This window comes from Acromyrmex echinatior, chromosome 8 (genome assembly GCF_024713525.1).
Source record: "Acromyrmex echinatior isolate Ae372 chromosome 8, ASM2471352v2, whole genome shotgun sequence".
In the NCBI taxonomy this organism is placed as follows: domain Eukaryota; kingdom Metazoa; phylum Arthropoda; class Insecta; order Hymenoptera; family Formicidae; genus Acromyrmex; species Acromyrmex echinatior.
Window position 1 is genome coordinate 569,259 of NC_141859.1, and position 18,637 is coordinate 587,895.

The 18,637-nt window shown below is 41.4% G+C and overlaps 2 protein-coding genes across 7 annotated transcripts in view; one reads left to right on the forward strand and one right to left on the reverse strand.

Moving 5' to 3' along the window:
• hth (Meis homeobox homothorax) overlaps nt 1-18,637 on the reverse strand; it is a 396,541-nt gene that overhangs the window by 332,278 nt on the left and 45,626 nt on the right. For all 6 annotated transcript variants that reach the window (XM_087408373.1, XM_087408369.1, XM_087408371.1 and 3 more), the window contains exons 5-6: nt 8,537-8,587; nt 1,805-1,996 (exon numbers count right to left, since the gene is read on the reverse strand). In XM_087408373.1, coding sequence (XP_087264499.1) covers nt 1,805-1,996; nt 8,537-8,587 — 243 coding nt within the window. The remainder of the gene's footprint in view (nt 1-1,804; nt 1,997-8,536; nt 8,588-18,637) is intronic.
• LOC105150750 (uncharacterized) lies at nt 1,991-9,829 on the forward strand. The gene is made up of 2 exons (XM_011064035.2): nt 1,991-2,444; nt 9,571-9,829. Exons 1-2 carry the CDS (start codon nt 2,293-2,295, stop codon nt 9,779-9,781), a joined length of 363 nt encoding a protein of 120 aa, XP_011062337.2. The 5' UTR covers nt 1,991-2,292; the 3' UTR covers nt 9,782-9,829.

Consider the following 18,637-nt stretch of genomic DNA (forward strand, 5'->3'; position numbering starts at 1 on the left):
CCATGTCCCGGCCATACGAAGAGCAAAACACAGAATTTGGTTGCATAAGGCTGCGAACCAGCCGCAAGCTCATTCGGCACTCTCACACCGATAATAGCCTATTACGACTGGTTTCCTAGACGAGGTTTCGGGCGAGAATATTTCTGAATATGTTTTGAAAGCAAATCGCTTCGAGTGAGACCCGATGTCAACGGACGACCGCTACCTCCCTGGCACGAAACAAATTTAGAAACATTCTTCTACCACGCTACGAAACGGAACCTTATGTAATCGAATTCGTGTCGAATCTATGGAACAGTTGTATAAAAACCTAAAATAAATTAATGAAGAATATTCTTAATCGTCGCGAGAAGTACATGAGAATGTTGGAAAAAAAAAACAGAGTGTACCTGACGAATCGAAAAAGACAATGAATCTCCAACACTTTATTAAAACCAAAGTCCTCTATCCAATTTCCTCCCTCCTCTCTTTCCAATTTTAAGCGTAATATTAACAAATCTTATCAAAGAATCTTAATAATACCAGTAATATTTTATAAGACTAAACATAAAAAATACGACAAATAAATAAATTCTACATTTTCGAGCGATTAATGTATAAACAACAAAATAATAAAAAGAAGACAGCATTAACGAACTGAAAACAAACCGAATACCATATAAAAACCATACAAAAACTCATTCTCTGTTCGCGGAGCAATCCGAAACACCTATGGAAATGAAATATACTAAAAGATTTCCAACAAGTAGCGCCGATCCAACAATACAAGATCCTTTCTAGCTCGCATAGGGCCTGCGAATTAGCATATCCTACTTCAACGCTCTCTTCCTTCTGGAAAGATCGAGGACGTTAATAGAACTCTAGAAGCTGCTAGAACCCACGCGTTTTAACATCGATCAGGTGCTAGGTACCGTCTTCCTATAGAGTATACAGACCCGTTTGCCCTGGCATAGACTCGTGTATTTCGACTCCCACGCGTGTATGATCTCGCCGCGAAGGCAAATCGGAGAATGTCTCCGACCTAGCTTACTGTTGGTTGTGATTCAACTATCAGTGACATACTGGTCACTTTTGATTTTATCAAAGAGAGATCAATCATTTCTTAAAGGACGGACGGAATCGATCGCGAGCACGACCGATTCTGAAGAAACGGTGCTATCCTTACGTATAATCATCCTAGTCACACATCTATCCGATCGAACGTTCGAACGCTAGATGAACCAGATAAAGATGAAGTAGCAAAACACGATGGCAAAAAGAAGAGATAGAATTATGGAGAAGAATAATGTCGCGGAAGGAATAAAAGAGAAGTAGCAGATGAAGAAGAAGAAGAAGAAGGAGGAGGAGGAAAAGAAGAAGAGATCTCGCGAAATCGGCACGAAAGTCGCGTAGTCTATTACGAGCACGGATAAACGGCCGAGCTAATGCTGTGGTAGGCGGCGAGGGCGGCGTGCGCGTGCGCTGGGGGCGCGGATGCGGCTGCGTGCGGCGAGGTGGCCATCGCGGCTGCCATCATCATCTGTTGGTGCGAACGCTTTAGGGAGTTGGGAGTTGTGGCGGCGCTACTTGGGGTAATAGCAGTAGTAGTGGTGGTGTTCGACTGCGGCGTAGGGTGGTGGTTTTGGCTTTGGTTTTGGTTGCTCAGTTGCAAGGGGGTGGTAGTGGCGGTACTGCCGATTCCGGCGTGATTACTATTATTATTGTTATTATTCTGGTGATGGTGATGGTGGTGATGGTGATGGTGATGGTGGGGGGTGAGCGCGTCGTGCGGATAATAAGTCGTTGACGATGGTGAGGTACTCACGACGTCCGGCGTGCTGGCCCCGTCCGTGTGGCTGGTGCTGTCAGCGGTGCTTCTGGGTCCGCTGCCGTCCAGACCGTTACCTAGCTCGGGTGGCTTCGAGCTCTCTCGGTCGTCGATCACGAGGTCGATCGGCATCTTGCCCTTCAGGCAGCTGATGTACCGGTGGCAGAAGTTGTCGCACAGCTCGTGCACCTGGAATGTGAAAAAAAAAGAAAGAACATTCGTTAGTCGTGAAGAAGACTCGAGAACCAATTAGATCGATTCTCCATTCCCTGGCGAACCAAGATACCGTTTTCCAAAAGATACTTTCCAACAGGACGCGGCTGATTAACCGCGTACCGCCGGAAATGATTAATAGATAGGTTCCATCGAATGGATCCAACCGATGCAGAGTCTTACTGTGGTGTGAGACGCAAGGAGAGAAAGAGAGAGGAATAAAAATAAAAAGTAAAAGAGAGAGACGCGGCGCGGCGTATCGATACACGAAGATGGAGGAGAAGGATTGTGCGCGCATCTCGAGGCCGTGGAAGCGGCCTCTGATAGCTGAAGAGAAATCGATGCAACGAATGTATAGAAGGAGCGGAAGAGAAAGAGAGACAGAGAGGAGATCTGACCGGTGTCCAGTCGACCAGAATGTTATGTATGCAAATGAAGCCTGACAGGCCTATAGGATAGCCGATCCTCCTCCGTTCCCCTTTCGACTTATCCTCCAGCCCTCCCCCTCCCCCTCCCCCTTTCTCGTCTCTCACTCTATCCTCTTGCCTTGATTCGCCTCCTTGATTTCGTTTAGAATAAACGTATTATATAAGCAAAAGCAAATAAAATTCGTTATCTTGTTATATGTAAATCGTCGGCGAGTAGAGATATTACGAAGCTGCGGCTTTCGCAAACGTACACCCTCTCTACCATCGTTTTTCGTTCCCGGGGCTACCTTGCACGCATTACCTTGCCCACCTCTATTGGCCTAGAGCTCACTTATAATACTCTTATTAAGCATTTATATATAATAGAGAAGACGGCCATCTTTGCCGTAGGCGGCACCGTCCAATGGTAGCGTGCATCAAGAACGTAGGACAATGCCTATGTTTATCATCCGTTAAGCGCATGCGAAAAGACTCACAATTAGGTTTTCCTCTGCTGACCGACCAAGAAACTAAACAATGAGAAATTCGTTCATTCTTGATCGCTCGAAGCGAAAAAGGTAAATCAACGTACATCGTCTATACGGAGATAGACGCAGATATACGGAAACTTACTTGGTGCTCTTGATAATCGATATTGCAAAGAAACCACCAGTCTAATCAAACATTTTGCATATCGGATAAGATTGCGAGATTATCAAATCGTTTTCGTTTAGCTTGCAAAAGGTGACTCAATGACGATATTATTAGGAGCGATCAATGAGATCGTTATGTGCATTATGCGAAGTCACTACAAAACGACGATGTATTTCGCATCGATCGGCGAACATTCGTCACGCTCGTTTACCTGTCTTCAAAACTAAGAGGCCTCTCATCCAGACCGATAATGCGACAACCTCCGGTCCATTGACTGCGCTTCTTCCATTGCGGCACCAACTTTTTTCCTACGCTATTTGCCTCGACGTATCACCGCGACGCAGTAACACAATACCTTCCTCGGGATGACTAAACTCTCTCTCTTTAATACAGGAATCTAAGGGCGGATAGAAAGAGACGAAGGACTTCGAAGGACAGCGACTATAATGCTGAACTGGTTAGAATTTGATCCACTGGGAGTCGAGTCGAACCGAGCGACAATGCTCAGAAAAAAAAATTAAAGAAAAAGTTTGTGTTGCCTTTTGTTTTGCTGTCTAACGGCATCGAATCCATCCTTTGCGCTTTGATTTCGACAACATTCTTTTAGAATTTTAGAAATGCATTTCTAATTTTGTCACGATTTGCGTAAATGATCAACTTGAGAAAATCAAGACTGATAATTTGTAAGAAAGATGAAATGAAATATTTGTGAAAAGATATTAATTTATCGGATTAATTCTAATAAATAAAAAACTGATATTAATTACATCTCGAAAGAGGAATATCCTGGATATGGTAGGAGCTCAATAACTGGTGGAAATTTCAACTATGACATAAAACATGATACGATCGCCTTGGAACACGCGAATTTTTGCAATCTATCCTACCATTGAATCGCGTCATCCTATATACCGTGGACGATGATCTCAGAGGGAACTGATACACGATATAGGGAGGTCGTCCCCGGCGATATGATGAGACGCTCAATCGCTTGCATCTCCCTTTTCTGAGATCGCTTTTGGCGGTCATCGAAATAGCAAAAGGACAACGTAGTTAGGTCCAATCTTTTCGGAGAGAGAATGTTGTCCGAGAATATCTCGTGTGGTGCGCGATACGACAAAGTGGCCCGTTATCTGGCGAACGAAGGCGATCGAAACAAATTTCGGACTGCGAACCCGCTCTACGTCCGTAATTGGACGCCATACGAAAATAGTCTTCGGGATCTGAATATGCTACTTAAAGTTTTAGCACAAGTTAAATTACGATTCAATTTCGAATCGAGGGTTAGTATCGATCGAATTAAACTTTTAGTAAGGACGCTGCGATTAAAGATTTAAATAGCTGCGATAATACTATTTCCATCGATGTTCTCGAGCGAAAACGGAAACGATAACCACTCGAAATCGATGAGCGATTTCATCTTCCGGTTGCTACTTGAGTTATTAATCGTGTGAATAAAACAGTCATCGTCATCGCGTCTACGCGATTATTTGGAAAGAGTTAAATAAGTAATGGAATCTTAATAAAAATTTTTTAAATAAAAGAACAAAATAATAAGACGTAAAAATATCACAAAAGATTCAATTCGAAAATGACTAATTCAAAATTATTTTCGTTTCGTGGAGCTATTTCCTAATAATTTCATGGCAATAATGGCTTTTGCAAAGATTCATCTCTTTAATCGAATTGCTTTATTGAATATTAGTCGATTGTTTTCGACAATATTCAGTCTCATGGCAAGCGCGCACGAGATTTTGAATTCAAATCCAGATCTCCATCGAAATTACTACAAGAATCCTAATTTTGATTTTATTCAAATTTTAATAATATGAAGAATGTAGCGTGCACATGTAACTAATAATATTATATGTAATTACTTTAAAATAATAAACTATATATATATACACACACACACACACACACACACACACACACACACGGAAGTACCAGATAGAAATTAAAAATTTATTATCTATTGCATCGTGTTATTCCATGTGTCTACACATCGTTTCAAAGATGAAGAGAGACTAATTATTCCGAAACCAGTTTTCCATTGAAAGAGAACATTTAAACGATTCTCCCTTTTTCTCAGTCACTCTGTTGTCATGGAAGGAAAGAGAGTACTTGGCGCGCTGTGACATTATAACTCGAAGACCTCGGTACCGTCTTTCATTCGGCCTCGAAATTGCTCGAAAATTTACGTAAACGAAGGAAAGAACGGGTAAACGTCTCCCTATCTTACATCCGCCTCTTCCTTCCTACCTTGCCTCTTCACGGACTCTCAGAAAGGCAAACGCCGAAGAATGGAACGGATCCAAGGTACATACGAGCGAGAGAGTAGAAAAGAAGGAACACGGGGAACCCCATTTACGGCACAATGGGCTCCTTTGAAGCCGAAGGTAATGAAGGTTTCGGGGTGTCTGTCTCGGTCTTCCTCTCTCGTGGCCTGATTCGCAACCTGACCACCCTTACGGCACGCACAGGATATCTATATACCGGGTGTGCATGTCGAACGATCGGGGTCATCGCTTCCTTTCCTCTCCACTTACCTTTCCGCGGTATCAATGACGATGAGAAACTCAGAAATTTTTTTCCAACCATCAGATAATCCACGTATCCCTCCTAATAAAAATTTCAGCGAATTCTACATATAAACTTGTGACGTGTACGTTATCTTTTGAATAAATTTATAAGAAACGTTTACATATAAAAATCTCATTATGAGGCAGTTAAAATTTAATTTCCATAGCGTCTCGGTCAAGATTCCGTGGTAAGAAATATCTAAAAGTTCCTATGGCACGTACGTATACGTGTTGAAGCACAAGGATATTCCAGCAGGAGAGAGCGACGTGCGCTAGCATAGGTTTAGAACCAGTTCCGTACGCGGCACGTCCATGAGCTGGAGGAGGTCGCCCGCGTGTTGTACCCGTACGAATCCCGTTGGTATGCACTGTGTACGCCATAATATCCCATAAGAAATTTACCGCTCTCTAACCGGTGTACGGGAAGCAGTTGTCCAGAGTTCTCTATGATGGACGAAGAGAAGAACGCGAGTAGGATGATAGAAAGGGAGAAAAAGAGATGACTGCGCCATCAGAAAATGCCGCGAAGATGAGGGAGAGAGAGAGAGAGGGAGAGAGAGAGAAGGAAAAAGGGCCTGACCGTACCTTCCTTCCGCGCACCGGGCCCGGCAAAACGTAATTATGCTAATACGCGATTGGTTCGAAAATGTTAAATGCACGAGGCAGAGCACCGCGGGCTACCATGAGCCTGCCTCCATTGGTTCCCTCTCTCCCGTTCTCTATGCTGCGCTCTCGCATTCTCTCTCTCTCTCTCTCTCTCTCTCTCTCTCTGTTTCTCTTTATCTCATTCTCCGTTCGTCTTTCTCTCCTCCACTTCGAGCACAGATATTTATGGAATCTTCTTCATCGCGCCCGCTGCATTCCGCTCCACTCGTTCGCGTCTCGTCTCGTCTTGTCTAGAAGAGGCCCCGGGGACCAGAAACGTTTCAATCTCCGTTACCATCGATGGCGTGCCAAGCCGCGTTTCATCTACAGACTTCGGGAGTAGGGATTCGACACACATGAGGAAGCCCATTTTATACACCCTGGTAACCGAATATCGAGTATCGAGTACTTTCACGGAATTGACAATATGTCAATATCGTTTCCAGCATTTAAAGAATACACCCGCAGCCACCCATATGTTATCTCTCATAACGCGCGTCTGCTAATTTCTTTAATCGTGTGCTTCCATTAACGAGGGCAAATTTAGAGGCACAGCTAACGAGTAATAAGTGTTATCGCGATAAACTGAAACGTCGCTGTAATTTCGAGCAAGCTCCAATTAGTAAATTCATTTGCCTTGATGCAGATAAGCCGACACGAAGGCAGAGCAGCATTCGATGATTTATCCTCCAACTTAATGCCTTTTTTCCAATCTGAGAGACGTTCCGTGTCGCGTATTTATACAAAATTATTATAAAAATTCATACTATATCTGATTCCATTTTACTGATACGTATTCCATTTGCGTCATGACGCCAAAGTGGAACTTGAGCCAAAATTTTCCGTCATGGATAAATATAAATCTTCATGGGACTATGCTGACTTTGGCGCATCGAAGATACTTGAATCCGCCGCGGGTAGTGCGGCATTATAATAATGTGATCGCTATAATCGAAAAAAAAAATGCTATAAAATTACGCGCGATCGAACCTGACGAGTGAGAGGGCCGATCGACAGCGAAGCATCACGAAGAGGTCTCGAGAGTGCACGGCGGCCAATGGCTGCCGCCACGTCAGCTGCCATTTCGATGAAAATGCTATGGATGTCCGCTATTTTGTATGATAAAATATCGCCACAAAAACGTCTAAATAAACCAAACCAGCTTTCGTATCCTACGGGCATACTCGTCTGAAAAGAGAGCGAGGGCCTATCGAAAAATCAATGCACGTTGCATCGGGAGAGCTCTATTAGCCTACCTTTCTCGCCAACGTTGCAATGCAAAGAAAAAGGAAATGAGCAGAATCTCGTAAAACACAGTAACCATTGCAGAGTCAAGAGCTCTTACGTTCGCATCGCTGATGAAAAGGGTCTATGGTCTTGGAATTTTCCTCAACAGATGTCTCACTTTCACCGTTTATATGGCTATGTAATTCCACTCTGTCCTGACTGACCAACTGAATAAAGTATTGGCGCGTATTGTCATTTCGTTTCGTCAATCGGAAAGAAGACAAAGTGTGTGCGACAAATAAAAAAAAAAGGATGAAAAAAATAAGAAATGGACAACTACCGTTCCAAAGCAAACAACTGCAAAGTTGATAAAGCGTCTGATGCCGTCCAACCATTGGACAGCAAAATGACTCCACTTACGTGTAGAGTCGGTTCGCGTCGTAGTCTCGACGAATACGCCGTAGATGTGAAGCTTTCACCGCAATTACGGAAAATTGCCCCCGTAGTCATAACAGTCGTTTTTCAGATGTTAAAGGCAACTTATTGGCAGGCGGGCGCGGTAATCTCTCACAATAAGACCGATCGCGAGAATTTCCAATCGACCATTACACTATATAGTTTTAAGTAGAAAACTGCTTTTTGCATCAGCAACACATACATGATTTTCACGCAAAGTTTTTAAACAGAAGAAATTATAACAGAGAAGATTATATAAACTAATAATATTTCTATTGTAAAATTACATACCCACATATATATACAATTAAAAATTAAAATAACTATAATTTTGAATAAATAACATTTTCTAAGATGTTAAAATAAAATATATTAGTTATAGAGGAAAAACAATTTTAAACAAAAATTTATCCGTTAATTGAAAAAAAAAAACATAGATACGACGTTAAATAATGAAGGAATAGTTGACTACAAGTAACAAATCGCGCCCACAGTTGGATTGATAACATTATGAGCCTTATAATGCAGACGTGAAGGATACTCACCTTTTCGAGCTCGAGGAGGTGAAACCGGAGGACCTGAATCGCTTGAACCATCTGAAATGAGAAAAAAAGAATTGAATAAAATACATTCGCCGAACGCAAAGGCAGAAAAAAGATATTGGATGGTAAGAGAGGCTGGTTCGAAGAGGAAAAGAAATGACGAAGGAAAGGCTGTAGGGATCGGGGAAGACGATAGAGGGTAGAAGGAACTTGAAGCAGACATGATTTAACCATACGCTGCTGCATCGTCAACGGTAACTCGGCAACAGATCGACGGTCACAGTTTCTCCAGCGCGGATTCAACCTTTATTTTTTATTTGCACGCTCATGTTTTCATTTATCTCTTCCGTCGTGATCACCGTTGCGATGAGACAGCGATAGTTGCGGTGGCGCGACGGTTATTAACGGGAATTCATTATTATTGCATCTGCATTTCGCTAATTGCATATCTGAACCTGGTACAGAAATTCGCGCAGCATATACGATGGTTTTCGATATCACGGATAAATGATCATAGAAAGAAGACGGCAGAATGTTCATTAATCAATGCTCATAATCCGATCAGTAATTTCTTCTATCTCTCCAAATTTTCAAAAGAGAAAAAAAAAGAAAAATAATAAAAAAAACTTATTTGCCGAAAAAAATCGCGATACTTCCAATGCACGGTACGTGCCAATGCATATGTCTATCGTAACGTTTAAAAGAAAAATACCCGAATATAAAGTTCGATAAGCGACATCGAAAGGTAATAATTGTTTTCTTTCCTTTTTTTTTGCCTTTCTTTTTTAGATGTATCCGCGGTATCGAAAGTGTGTCCTCGGAAGGACCGTCGGTATAATTTTCCGATACGCCATTAAACGTTTAAGGCCACCCGAGATTCCCCTATGCAATCTCTATGTGAAGAGGAGACCGTACATTGCGGCAACGTCGTTTTCTTTCGGAGACAGCAGAAGCGGCGATTCAATTAGGCAAAGCGGCAATCTTAATTGTTAATTAACATTATATTTATGCAATTATGGTCCATTATGATTCTACAGGGCCGATAACGAAGCGGTCGCGATGAGTGCTCCTGAGATAGTGGACTCATCCGAGGCCTACCAACTACCTCTTGCCTCCTCATCATCCTTTCGCCATGGAAGGATACGCTCTAAGCGAGGCAGGTATAACGCCGAGTCTGTAACTACCATGAATGGCGAGCGGACGAGATATCACCTCGCCAAAATGCATTTCGAAGCTTGTATGGGATAAATGGGATAAAAAAACATTTCGCGTGTAATAAAACGGATATGATTATGAGACTTATATATTTACTAAAAATTTATTATTATTTACTGTTTCCTTACTAATATGTATATGACTTATAAAAACAAAAAAAGATTCGTGCGTCAAAATAAAGCTTATGAATATTGCATGCAAACTTACGAAAGTATTGCAAATAATCCTATAATTGATTCGCTTGATATTGAAATTATTATAAGATTACAGCGAAAAATTATGAATTTGCTAATAAAATAAAGAATTGTTGACGTTGTACACGACAGACCGTCAGCTCAGCGTCAAAGGAATATGTATCAGGTCTTCGACACTTTAGGGCTCCTCCTCGTCGACGAACGGACAGCAAAGAAGAAAGAGGAAAGGGCGAGAGTAGATAAAGAAAAGAAACAAGAACGCAATGAAGAGAGGGAGAGAGAAAGAAAAAGCGAAGATGGTATCGGTCCAGTAACGAACACACAACACAGAACACCCGGGTGCTCCTTCGCGAGATGGTGCGAGGAAACGATTCGCCACGATGTGTTTCTCGTCTCTCCTTCTCGCCTTCGACGTTATATACAATGTGTTCTCTATATCCGACGGTTTTGTTGCTCCCCCGACCAATAACGACGTAGTTACCACGACGTAGCACGAGCCCTCTCTCGTGCATATGTTACTCTATATATCGTGTGAGAACAACACCACGAATATCCTTCGTCCACCGATATACTTGTAAGACTTTGCAGAAATTATAAGAAATAACGTTTATTAAAATAAAAAAGACGTAGCACGAACCAAATATAAAAAATATAAAATTCAAAGCATATTATATTTTATCACATTTCATTGATCATGACGAATTATTTTGATTACGACTCTATGTTTTCCTTGTAACGGTTACGCAAGAAAATTTTTAATTTCATCGAGATATAAATAATGTATTCACTGTCTTTTCAGTATGTAGATCTTCCACAACAGTACGGTTGTCTGCAGTATCTCTAACTATCGCGAATGAAGCTCTTCGTGATGTCTAGTCCAGGCCACGTCACTCCCGTCACTCACTCTCTCTTATATTCTCTTCGTCGGTTCTCTTGCTCCGCTTGCGATCTTTCGGCTCGGGAGGTTTTGCCACGATCGCTCATCACGTGTTATTAATTAGGCTTGCCGAGCAGCCAAGTATCTTCCAGGCAGGGGAGGCCGAGTCGGAGGAGGAAGAAGCGGAGGAAGAAGAAAAACTGAGAAACACACGAAGAAACAGGGAGATGGTGTTATTTATAAGCCGACAGGGACGACGCAGTCGGAAGCAACGCCCGATGATGAAGGGAGCCCCTACTTTGAATCTCCCTCTCTCTCTCTCTCTCTCGTTCCTTCATCACCGTGTGGGTTGCTTTCTTTTACCTTTCTTTTCCCCGGTCGCTTCCACTCAAGTGTCACTACACCGTGACGTGTGATGCATGTTGCACCGACGAATGCGTGATATATACGCAAAATACGCGGTGCACATGTACGAAAGTGTAAATGAGAATGCGTTGGGATTTCGCACCTTGCGAATACTATACTACTGTACTCCAAACATCTGGTGAGAACTCATGGATATTTCGTGAACATCCGAGATCACCTATTCACTTAGAATAAAGATCGAAAAGTTTCATCTCACACACACATAATATATTTTGGATAATAAAAATTAATTTTGAATAGTTAATTAAAATAAAGATGGGAAGGATAGAGAATGATGATAGAGGAGGTGAGAGTAGAAGGGGATAATTTGTAAATTAGGTTAAAATTATAATTAAAAATTAATTAATTTAAAATTATTTAAATTTTAGTTTAAAAAAAATATTTCATTTACAATGAGAGGATTTTATATATAGTAAAAAATTTAACATACACAATAATAAATTCAATTTCAAAATTACATTTCAAATCATTTCATGAACTAATGCGAAAAATATTAGTTTTATTAAAAAAAAAAAAAAACATTAAACGCATTAATAAGAAAAAAGTATATTAATCCATCCAATTGCAGAAGGTGGACGACAGAATGTCAATAATGAAATTATCAAGAAACATCTTCGTTTGTTTCTTGCAAATAATAAAGAATGTATATGCACTTGTCGGCAGAATTCCCAATTAATATACGCCATTCTTTAGATTGACAAAATTAACTGCATGGATACTGTCAGTGACGTAAATGTAGGCATACACTACTGCCCCACTTTTATGCCAATCGATTCCATTATACGTGCATCCATATATTAAATAACGCGTTGCCAACGTTCTTTTATAATTGGAACGTATACACATAACTGTCATTATTAATATAAATGTAAATTTTGAGATTAAAGTGAGTATCAAGGTTAAAAGATAATAATAAATAAAAAAATTCGCATGGCAGGTCAATCCGTTCCGTGATGCGGTTCGTTAAAGCAGCACGATTAGCATCTTATAATTGATTGCAAACGATTTTTGAGGAAATTAAATTCGATCTCGGCCGCGCAGCATAAATCTTGGCGCGTAATATACCGGTCGTTTTCAACACTTCCAGTCCAGCAAAGTACGACGGTGAAGTCGTGATACGACCTTGATGAGATCGTTATATCGCGTAGTCAGGTCGGTACCCGTATAGGTGGACCTTGTGCCGGGCAGATGGGCTCGTATACAGCTCATATTAATTAGTCCGCATACGCGCGCGACGGCGGAAAAAAAGAACGAGATGGCGACTGAAGAGCGAAAGTGAGACTACCAAAGAGATCATCGGATAGAGAGAGAGAAAGAGACAAGACAAACGAGAGTGAATGGTCGACTGTGTATGAGGGCTGGGCATTCGTCCGCGTGGAAAAAAATTCGTAAAGTTCTATTGCATATGTATAAACGCAATAACGTTGAGGGAAACGTTAACATCGTTATTGATTCAAAAAAAACATAATTAATTAACAAACATTTCGCACACTTCCTACGAGTTCGCATGAGAACTGTTCTCCATCGCGTGTGTCCTGTCTTCATCCTTGTCCGAAAGGAAACGAGAAGTAAAACCAAACATACGGAAAAAGGAAAGTGAAGTTAGATCGAAGGAAACAATCAAACATAGAAAGGTAGGAAATCGAAAAGATACAGTAAATCTTGAAACGATTCTGCGCTCGAATTGTAATAGAAATAATTCGCGGACATACTTAGAGAAATAAAAAAACGTTTGCGTATCGAAATTTATCCTGTAAAATGGAATAGCTCTAATAATCTTGAAGGCAAGATTATTGATGAAACTGTTAATGAAATCGCCTCGATTCTCGTGAGATGTTGAGTACCGAGGAGGTACAGATGAATCTCACGTCAAGTACATTGCGAAATTGCATGATGTTGCGATTAACACTTGAAATAATCGTCTGAATCGATTCTAATCCAAGTACACGAGTCCAGAAATGCGAGCAAAGAAGGCGACACGTCGTCGCGTCCAATATACCGTAAAAAAATTTCTCAGATGACACAAGAATGAACAATAAATCAATCGACGCGCGATACGTGCTAAGTCCATAATGAAAACATATCGGCAAAATAAATTGCATCATGTAGATACGAGAATTGTCACATTTTGAACTTATATGCGTGAGTACATCTAATTAATAGTTGTTAATTATATCACTTATTAACGAGGAACGTCGTATGAACGACGACACTTCGATGTTTAATAATTTACGTAAGTAAGCGTCCTCTTCCCTAGACTCTTACTCGACCCACTCTTCCTCTTTCTCTCTCTTCACTCTCTCTCTCTCTCTCTCTCTTTACTCTTTCGATTCACCGAGCGAGAATTTCGCGCCGATTATAACCGTACGCTCACAGATTACGTCTCGATCGTCTCATTATCACTTCAGCGTTAAAATTAAAAAAAAATTGCGTCGACAAACATTATCACTAACAACGTCACTTGTCGATTCACAATTAATTTTCCATCTACCGGTATAATACAATCGTACTCGACGTAACAATCCTTATTCATACACGATTTGTCCACTTATCACATACATCTTTTTCCTTGAGTTAATACGATTCATTCAGTGAAATGAGAGTATTCGATACTAAATAGTAAATTCGATCATTCGGAGCAAATTTGACGTCGTACCACTCGAAAAGTAAAGAAATTCATATTTCAAGGAAAATGGAAAATTTTTCGGAGATCTTCTCCCCCGTTCAATGTGTACATGAGCAGGAAGGTGAACTAGCGATACACGGTAGTCAAGAGCGCTAAGCAAGCAAGGGACGGTTTATCTACGACCTGGTCGCACGCTCGAAACGCGCAAAGACACTCGAAGCGACAATATTTAAACATTGTTAAATCGTGTGATACTTGTCAACAGCAAACACGCTACTTGTATCCCAGTAGTTGGCCACGCGTTGTTTTCTCAATTATCAATATCCGACATTGTTTTATACAAATCCATAACGAAACAAACGCACCTCAGTCTTGCAAAAGAATTTAGAGACTAAATTGTCACGAACTGTCTTTGTAACAAGAAGAACAAGAATTTAGAAAATGTACGTTTCATAATGTATATTAATGCTAAACTGATGCTGATTATATCATAATGTGTCTCTTACTTATAGTATAATCGAGAAGGTAATGTTTTTCATAAAACCGTGCCTGCATAATTTAATGTTTTATTTCAAAAGAGCTTAATCATAACGACATATGCTGGTATCATAAAATATCTATCGAATATCTTATAGAAGAAAAAATATAAAATAATTAAACGTACAAAAAAAATGACGCAATATGAATTTACAACTGTAAGCAAATATAACGTATAAGTCGACTGAAGAATTATACTCGTGCTTGCATTCAAAGTATTAATAGCAATAACATTGATAACCGATCAGGACGACTCCACAGGACGTGTATGTAGAGCGCAAGAATTTCGGGCATCCCGCACGTGCACGTAACGCGATATTAAGATGATAGTGCGTCCTGGCACGGGCCATCAAAACGGCGGACTACCGTCTTAATAGCCGGAGATTTATAGTCCCGGCGACGGCGCAAAGTCACGGGGCTCCAAAGAGCGAACGAGAAAGAGAGAGAGAGAGAGAGAGAAGCCTAGTCCGCCGTAATATAACCCAACCCAAAGTCCCGTATAGAAAGAAGGTCCGTGGTGTATGTATATATAAGGGCTCGTGTGGCAAAGAAGAAACCACGAAACGAGCCGAGGAACCACTACGGGCGCCCGGATAAACGGAGGAAACGAAGAAAAACGAAGAAAAAGTGCGTCGCGTGATTCCTCGGCCGCTGACTCCGGCCGTTCGTCGACGATTACGAGACGAGAAAATCGAACGGAGCCAAAAACATCTCGCAGCAAATAATATCCAGGATGTATTTTGAGCAAAACAGTCAATCGTCTCTCTGTATTATTTTAATTATTCTTTTGTTCACGCAATAAGAAAGGTAAGTACAATATTGTAATAATGGCCGAAATAGTTAAATAAGTAGCACTTTAAAAACTAAAATAGTGAATTCTTTCTTTCATATCTTAATTAAAATGGGTCATAGGTAATTAACATTGAAAACTTACGTATCGTTGATGTGCCATAAAAAAGACAGGCATACGAAAGTTCTGTATGTATAAAAAAAAAAGCGTCCAACTTTAAGTGCACCTGCATTTTTGCGAATATTTTCGGCAACATTAACGTCTTAACGAGCGGTACAACGAGGCCGGGAGGATGAGTCCCATCCCAGTTTTCTTTTTTTCTTTTTTTCATCGTCGTTTCCACGCAGAAGCGACATAAACCCGTGAGTAAAACATGCTCCTCGGAAAGCACCATTGGCGCACCATGGGACGTCCTCGCGGCAAATAAAACGCTTCGCCTCGCCTCGCCTCGCCTCGTCTCGCTCGAAAATTATTTTATCGTCCTTAATCGTCGCCCGATCGGTCCATGCAGATCGCTTGCTCTTCGTCGATCCCGCATGTCTCTCATTTCCTTGTCAAATAATTACCGAACGAAACATGCACATGTATCATCCACGCTATGTCGCCGTACTCGAGAAATCCATTCAACGATATTCGTCCGATACAATGTCGTTTTTGCCTGGCGTTATGCACCGTCGATGCCGCCGCTAATTACCGCACATGAGGATTATAAAATCAATTTCTACCACGAAATATGCCGTATAAATAAAACATTTCCGGCCTTTACAACCGGCAGCCTTAACGAGCTCGCAAACTTCTCTTGCGAGCAAGTGGGCAGACGAGTATGCGAGTATAACGGCAAACTGTTTAAAGTGTTTCAATATATTCGGGCACGTGCTCGATTTCGCATATGTTTGTCTGCTCTTATCGGATATCCACAGTGCAATGCACAGATATAAAACGTCCAAGTTTAATCAGTTTGAATATTGATACGGGATGACCCATACCGATAACAGCGAGTCACGCACACGGCGTACACGCGCTCGAGAGTCTCTCACGTTTTTGTGACAAACTTTACTCGAGATTCTACGCCACGCCACTCCACACGCTCGCTCAAGGATGCTTAATTAATTCGTAGCCGCGCTTCAACATACCGAATTTATTAGACGACACGCAATCTCATCTCGCGGCCCGTTGATGACGTATGCGCTACGGCTTGCTTAAATATTTGACGTACTTGAGCAACCGATAATCGACGCCCGACGGTCGAATGATCGAGTACGCGCTTTACTTCGTATCTCCGAATTTTAATCCTCCCGATTGTGAGATGAATAATATCTATCGTCAATGCTAATATTTGATATCTAGTCACGTCAAAGAAATTTGTCCAAGAAAATTATTGCCAACTAACGATATACATTTTACATTTATTTTTTAAACGTGCGAGTCCAATTGTTAAAATCATACTTTTATTTTCAATCGAGTTTGTAACCCTCTCCTACTTGTGCTACCTTCGATATAATATTATAGCTAAATATATTTGAGCCCACGCGATAAAACGTCCGTAAAATTCGATTCGAACGTTGGCAGATTAACTCGGTCTGTTTGAAGAATAATTGTATCACGAAAAATTACAGTGAAATTGCAAGACCGCGAGTTGGCCACATCGTTTGTCGAAAGGCTGAACGTGCATAAAGGACCACCGGAGTGGCTACGCATTTCGGCAGTCCTTCTGTTACATTATACTTTACACATTCGCCACACATTCGGTTCTCTCTTTCCGCCCTCAACAGTCGACCCTGTCCGAGCAATGGTTTCCCTTTCGAGTTGGAGAAGTCTCTGCGGGGCACTCGAACCCCCCGTTCTCTACCATCTCGCATCGTACCGCCATACTCGGGCCCTTTATTCCTAATTCACAAACCACCGTGGCAAAAAAGAGCGTCACAACGCTCAAGGATATAATATCGCCACCAGCGTGAGACGGTCCTGGCGTGGGCGGAAGAAGCCCGGCGAGTACGCACATACGTTCCTGAACCTCGGCGCGCAGAGACCAGATAAATATCTCTTTTTGTCCATCAGTCGGGAGGCACGCCTGTTTCTCGACTTCTCGGGATACACGAAGCGAAGATAAGAGCAACATATTTCTGCTGGGGCAAAGTAAAAAACCGAATACATTCCAGCGGTATGTTTATCAGCGCCATGCTTGTGCCTTGTGCATTGGCCGAAGAGGAGAAAGGGAGCGAAGAGGCGTCTCAGGAAAATACTGGTGTCCGACTGGTAAAAGACTGAAAGAGAGAGAGAGAGAGACTAGAGGAATGCGTGATATTGGCAAAATATTCGCGCGCGACTGACAATGAAATGCAGAGGCGAGTGTGCCCGCGGCCGCGTGTTGGCAAGTCCCACAATACACATATAATCCACGCGGTCGTAAAACGTTAACCACGCGATTACAATCGCTTCTTTCAACGTCGTACTGAGAGTCGTTAGGGTTAACGTTGAAAGGTTCGAACGCGCGCGGGATCCGGGTATTAAATAATGAACAGCACCGGCGGTGATTCAATCAATGGATACGGGTCGATCGGTCGATCTCCCTTGCGGTACAGAAATTGCGCGAAAGTAACGCTGATTGCGGACGACGATCCTTTGGTACCATTCGACAGAAACGACGACGGCTAGTAGCGGCGGTAGCGAGACGACGGAGATTGCAACAAAATTGCAATAATCAGCGATAATATTGCCCGCAGCGCAACGATTGGGCCTTGAGAACACGCGCGCTAATCGCGTGCTAAAGGCACGACATCACGCATACGTTGCGAGAAGGATGCTAAAGGTATAACCATAACTTGTCGATCCTCACATGATATTTGCGTCGCATATTCTTGACTCTCCGTGATTACGATTTATATCACGAATCAAAATACACACATTCCGTGCAATTTTATTTAATCCTCTAACCGACATGCAATGAAATAACGTGACTGCATGTTATTCTACACGAAATCTACATGAAACCATGTAATTCTATTAAATAACGCATGAAAATAATCTTTTATAAAGTCGGTAAAAAAAATCATTTGTATGTCACATTAATACCCTTCTGATCTTATCAAAAAGTTTATTGATTAATGAGTCTCCTGAATTTTTTATCAGAAAACATTTTGGACTTTGAAATATACTATACAATTTATGTAACATATGCACAACGGTTCAAAAATTTCTACACGATCAAAAATAAAAAAAAAAAAAAAGTTGGATGCGAATAAATGTAAAATAAATTTGACGCAATATGTAAAAACGTTGTGTAATTTATCGTGCTCGCCGAACAACAGCGCTTCAATGAATGATTTAGAATTGCGGGCAATTTTAAAAAAGAGAAAAAAAAACATACATTTTGACACTCGTAGCGCAATATATTGGTGTAGTATAGTTCAAAATTAATCTCATGATAAGAAAACATTTC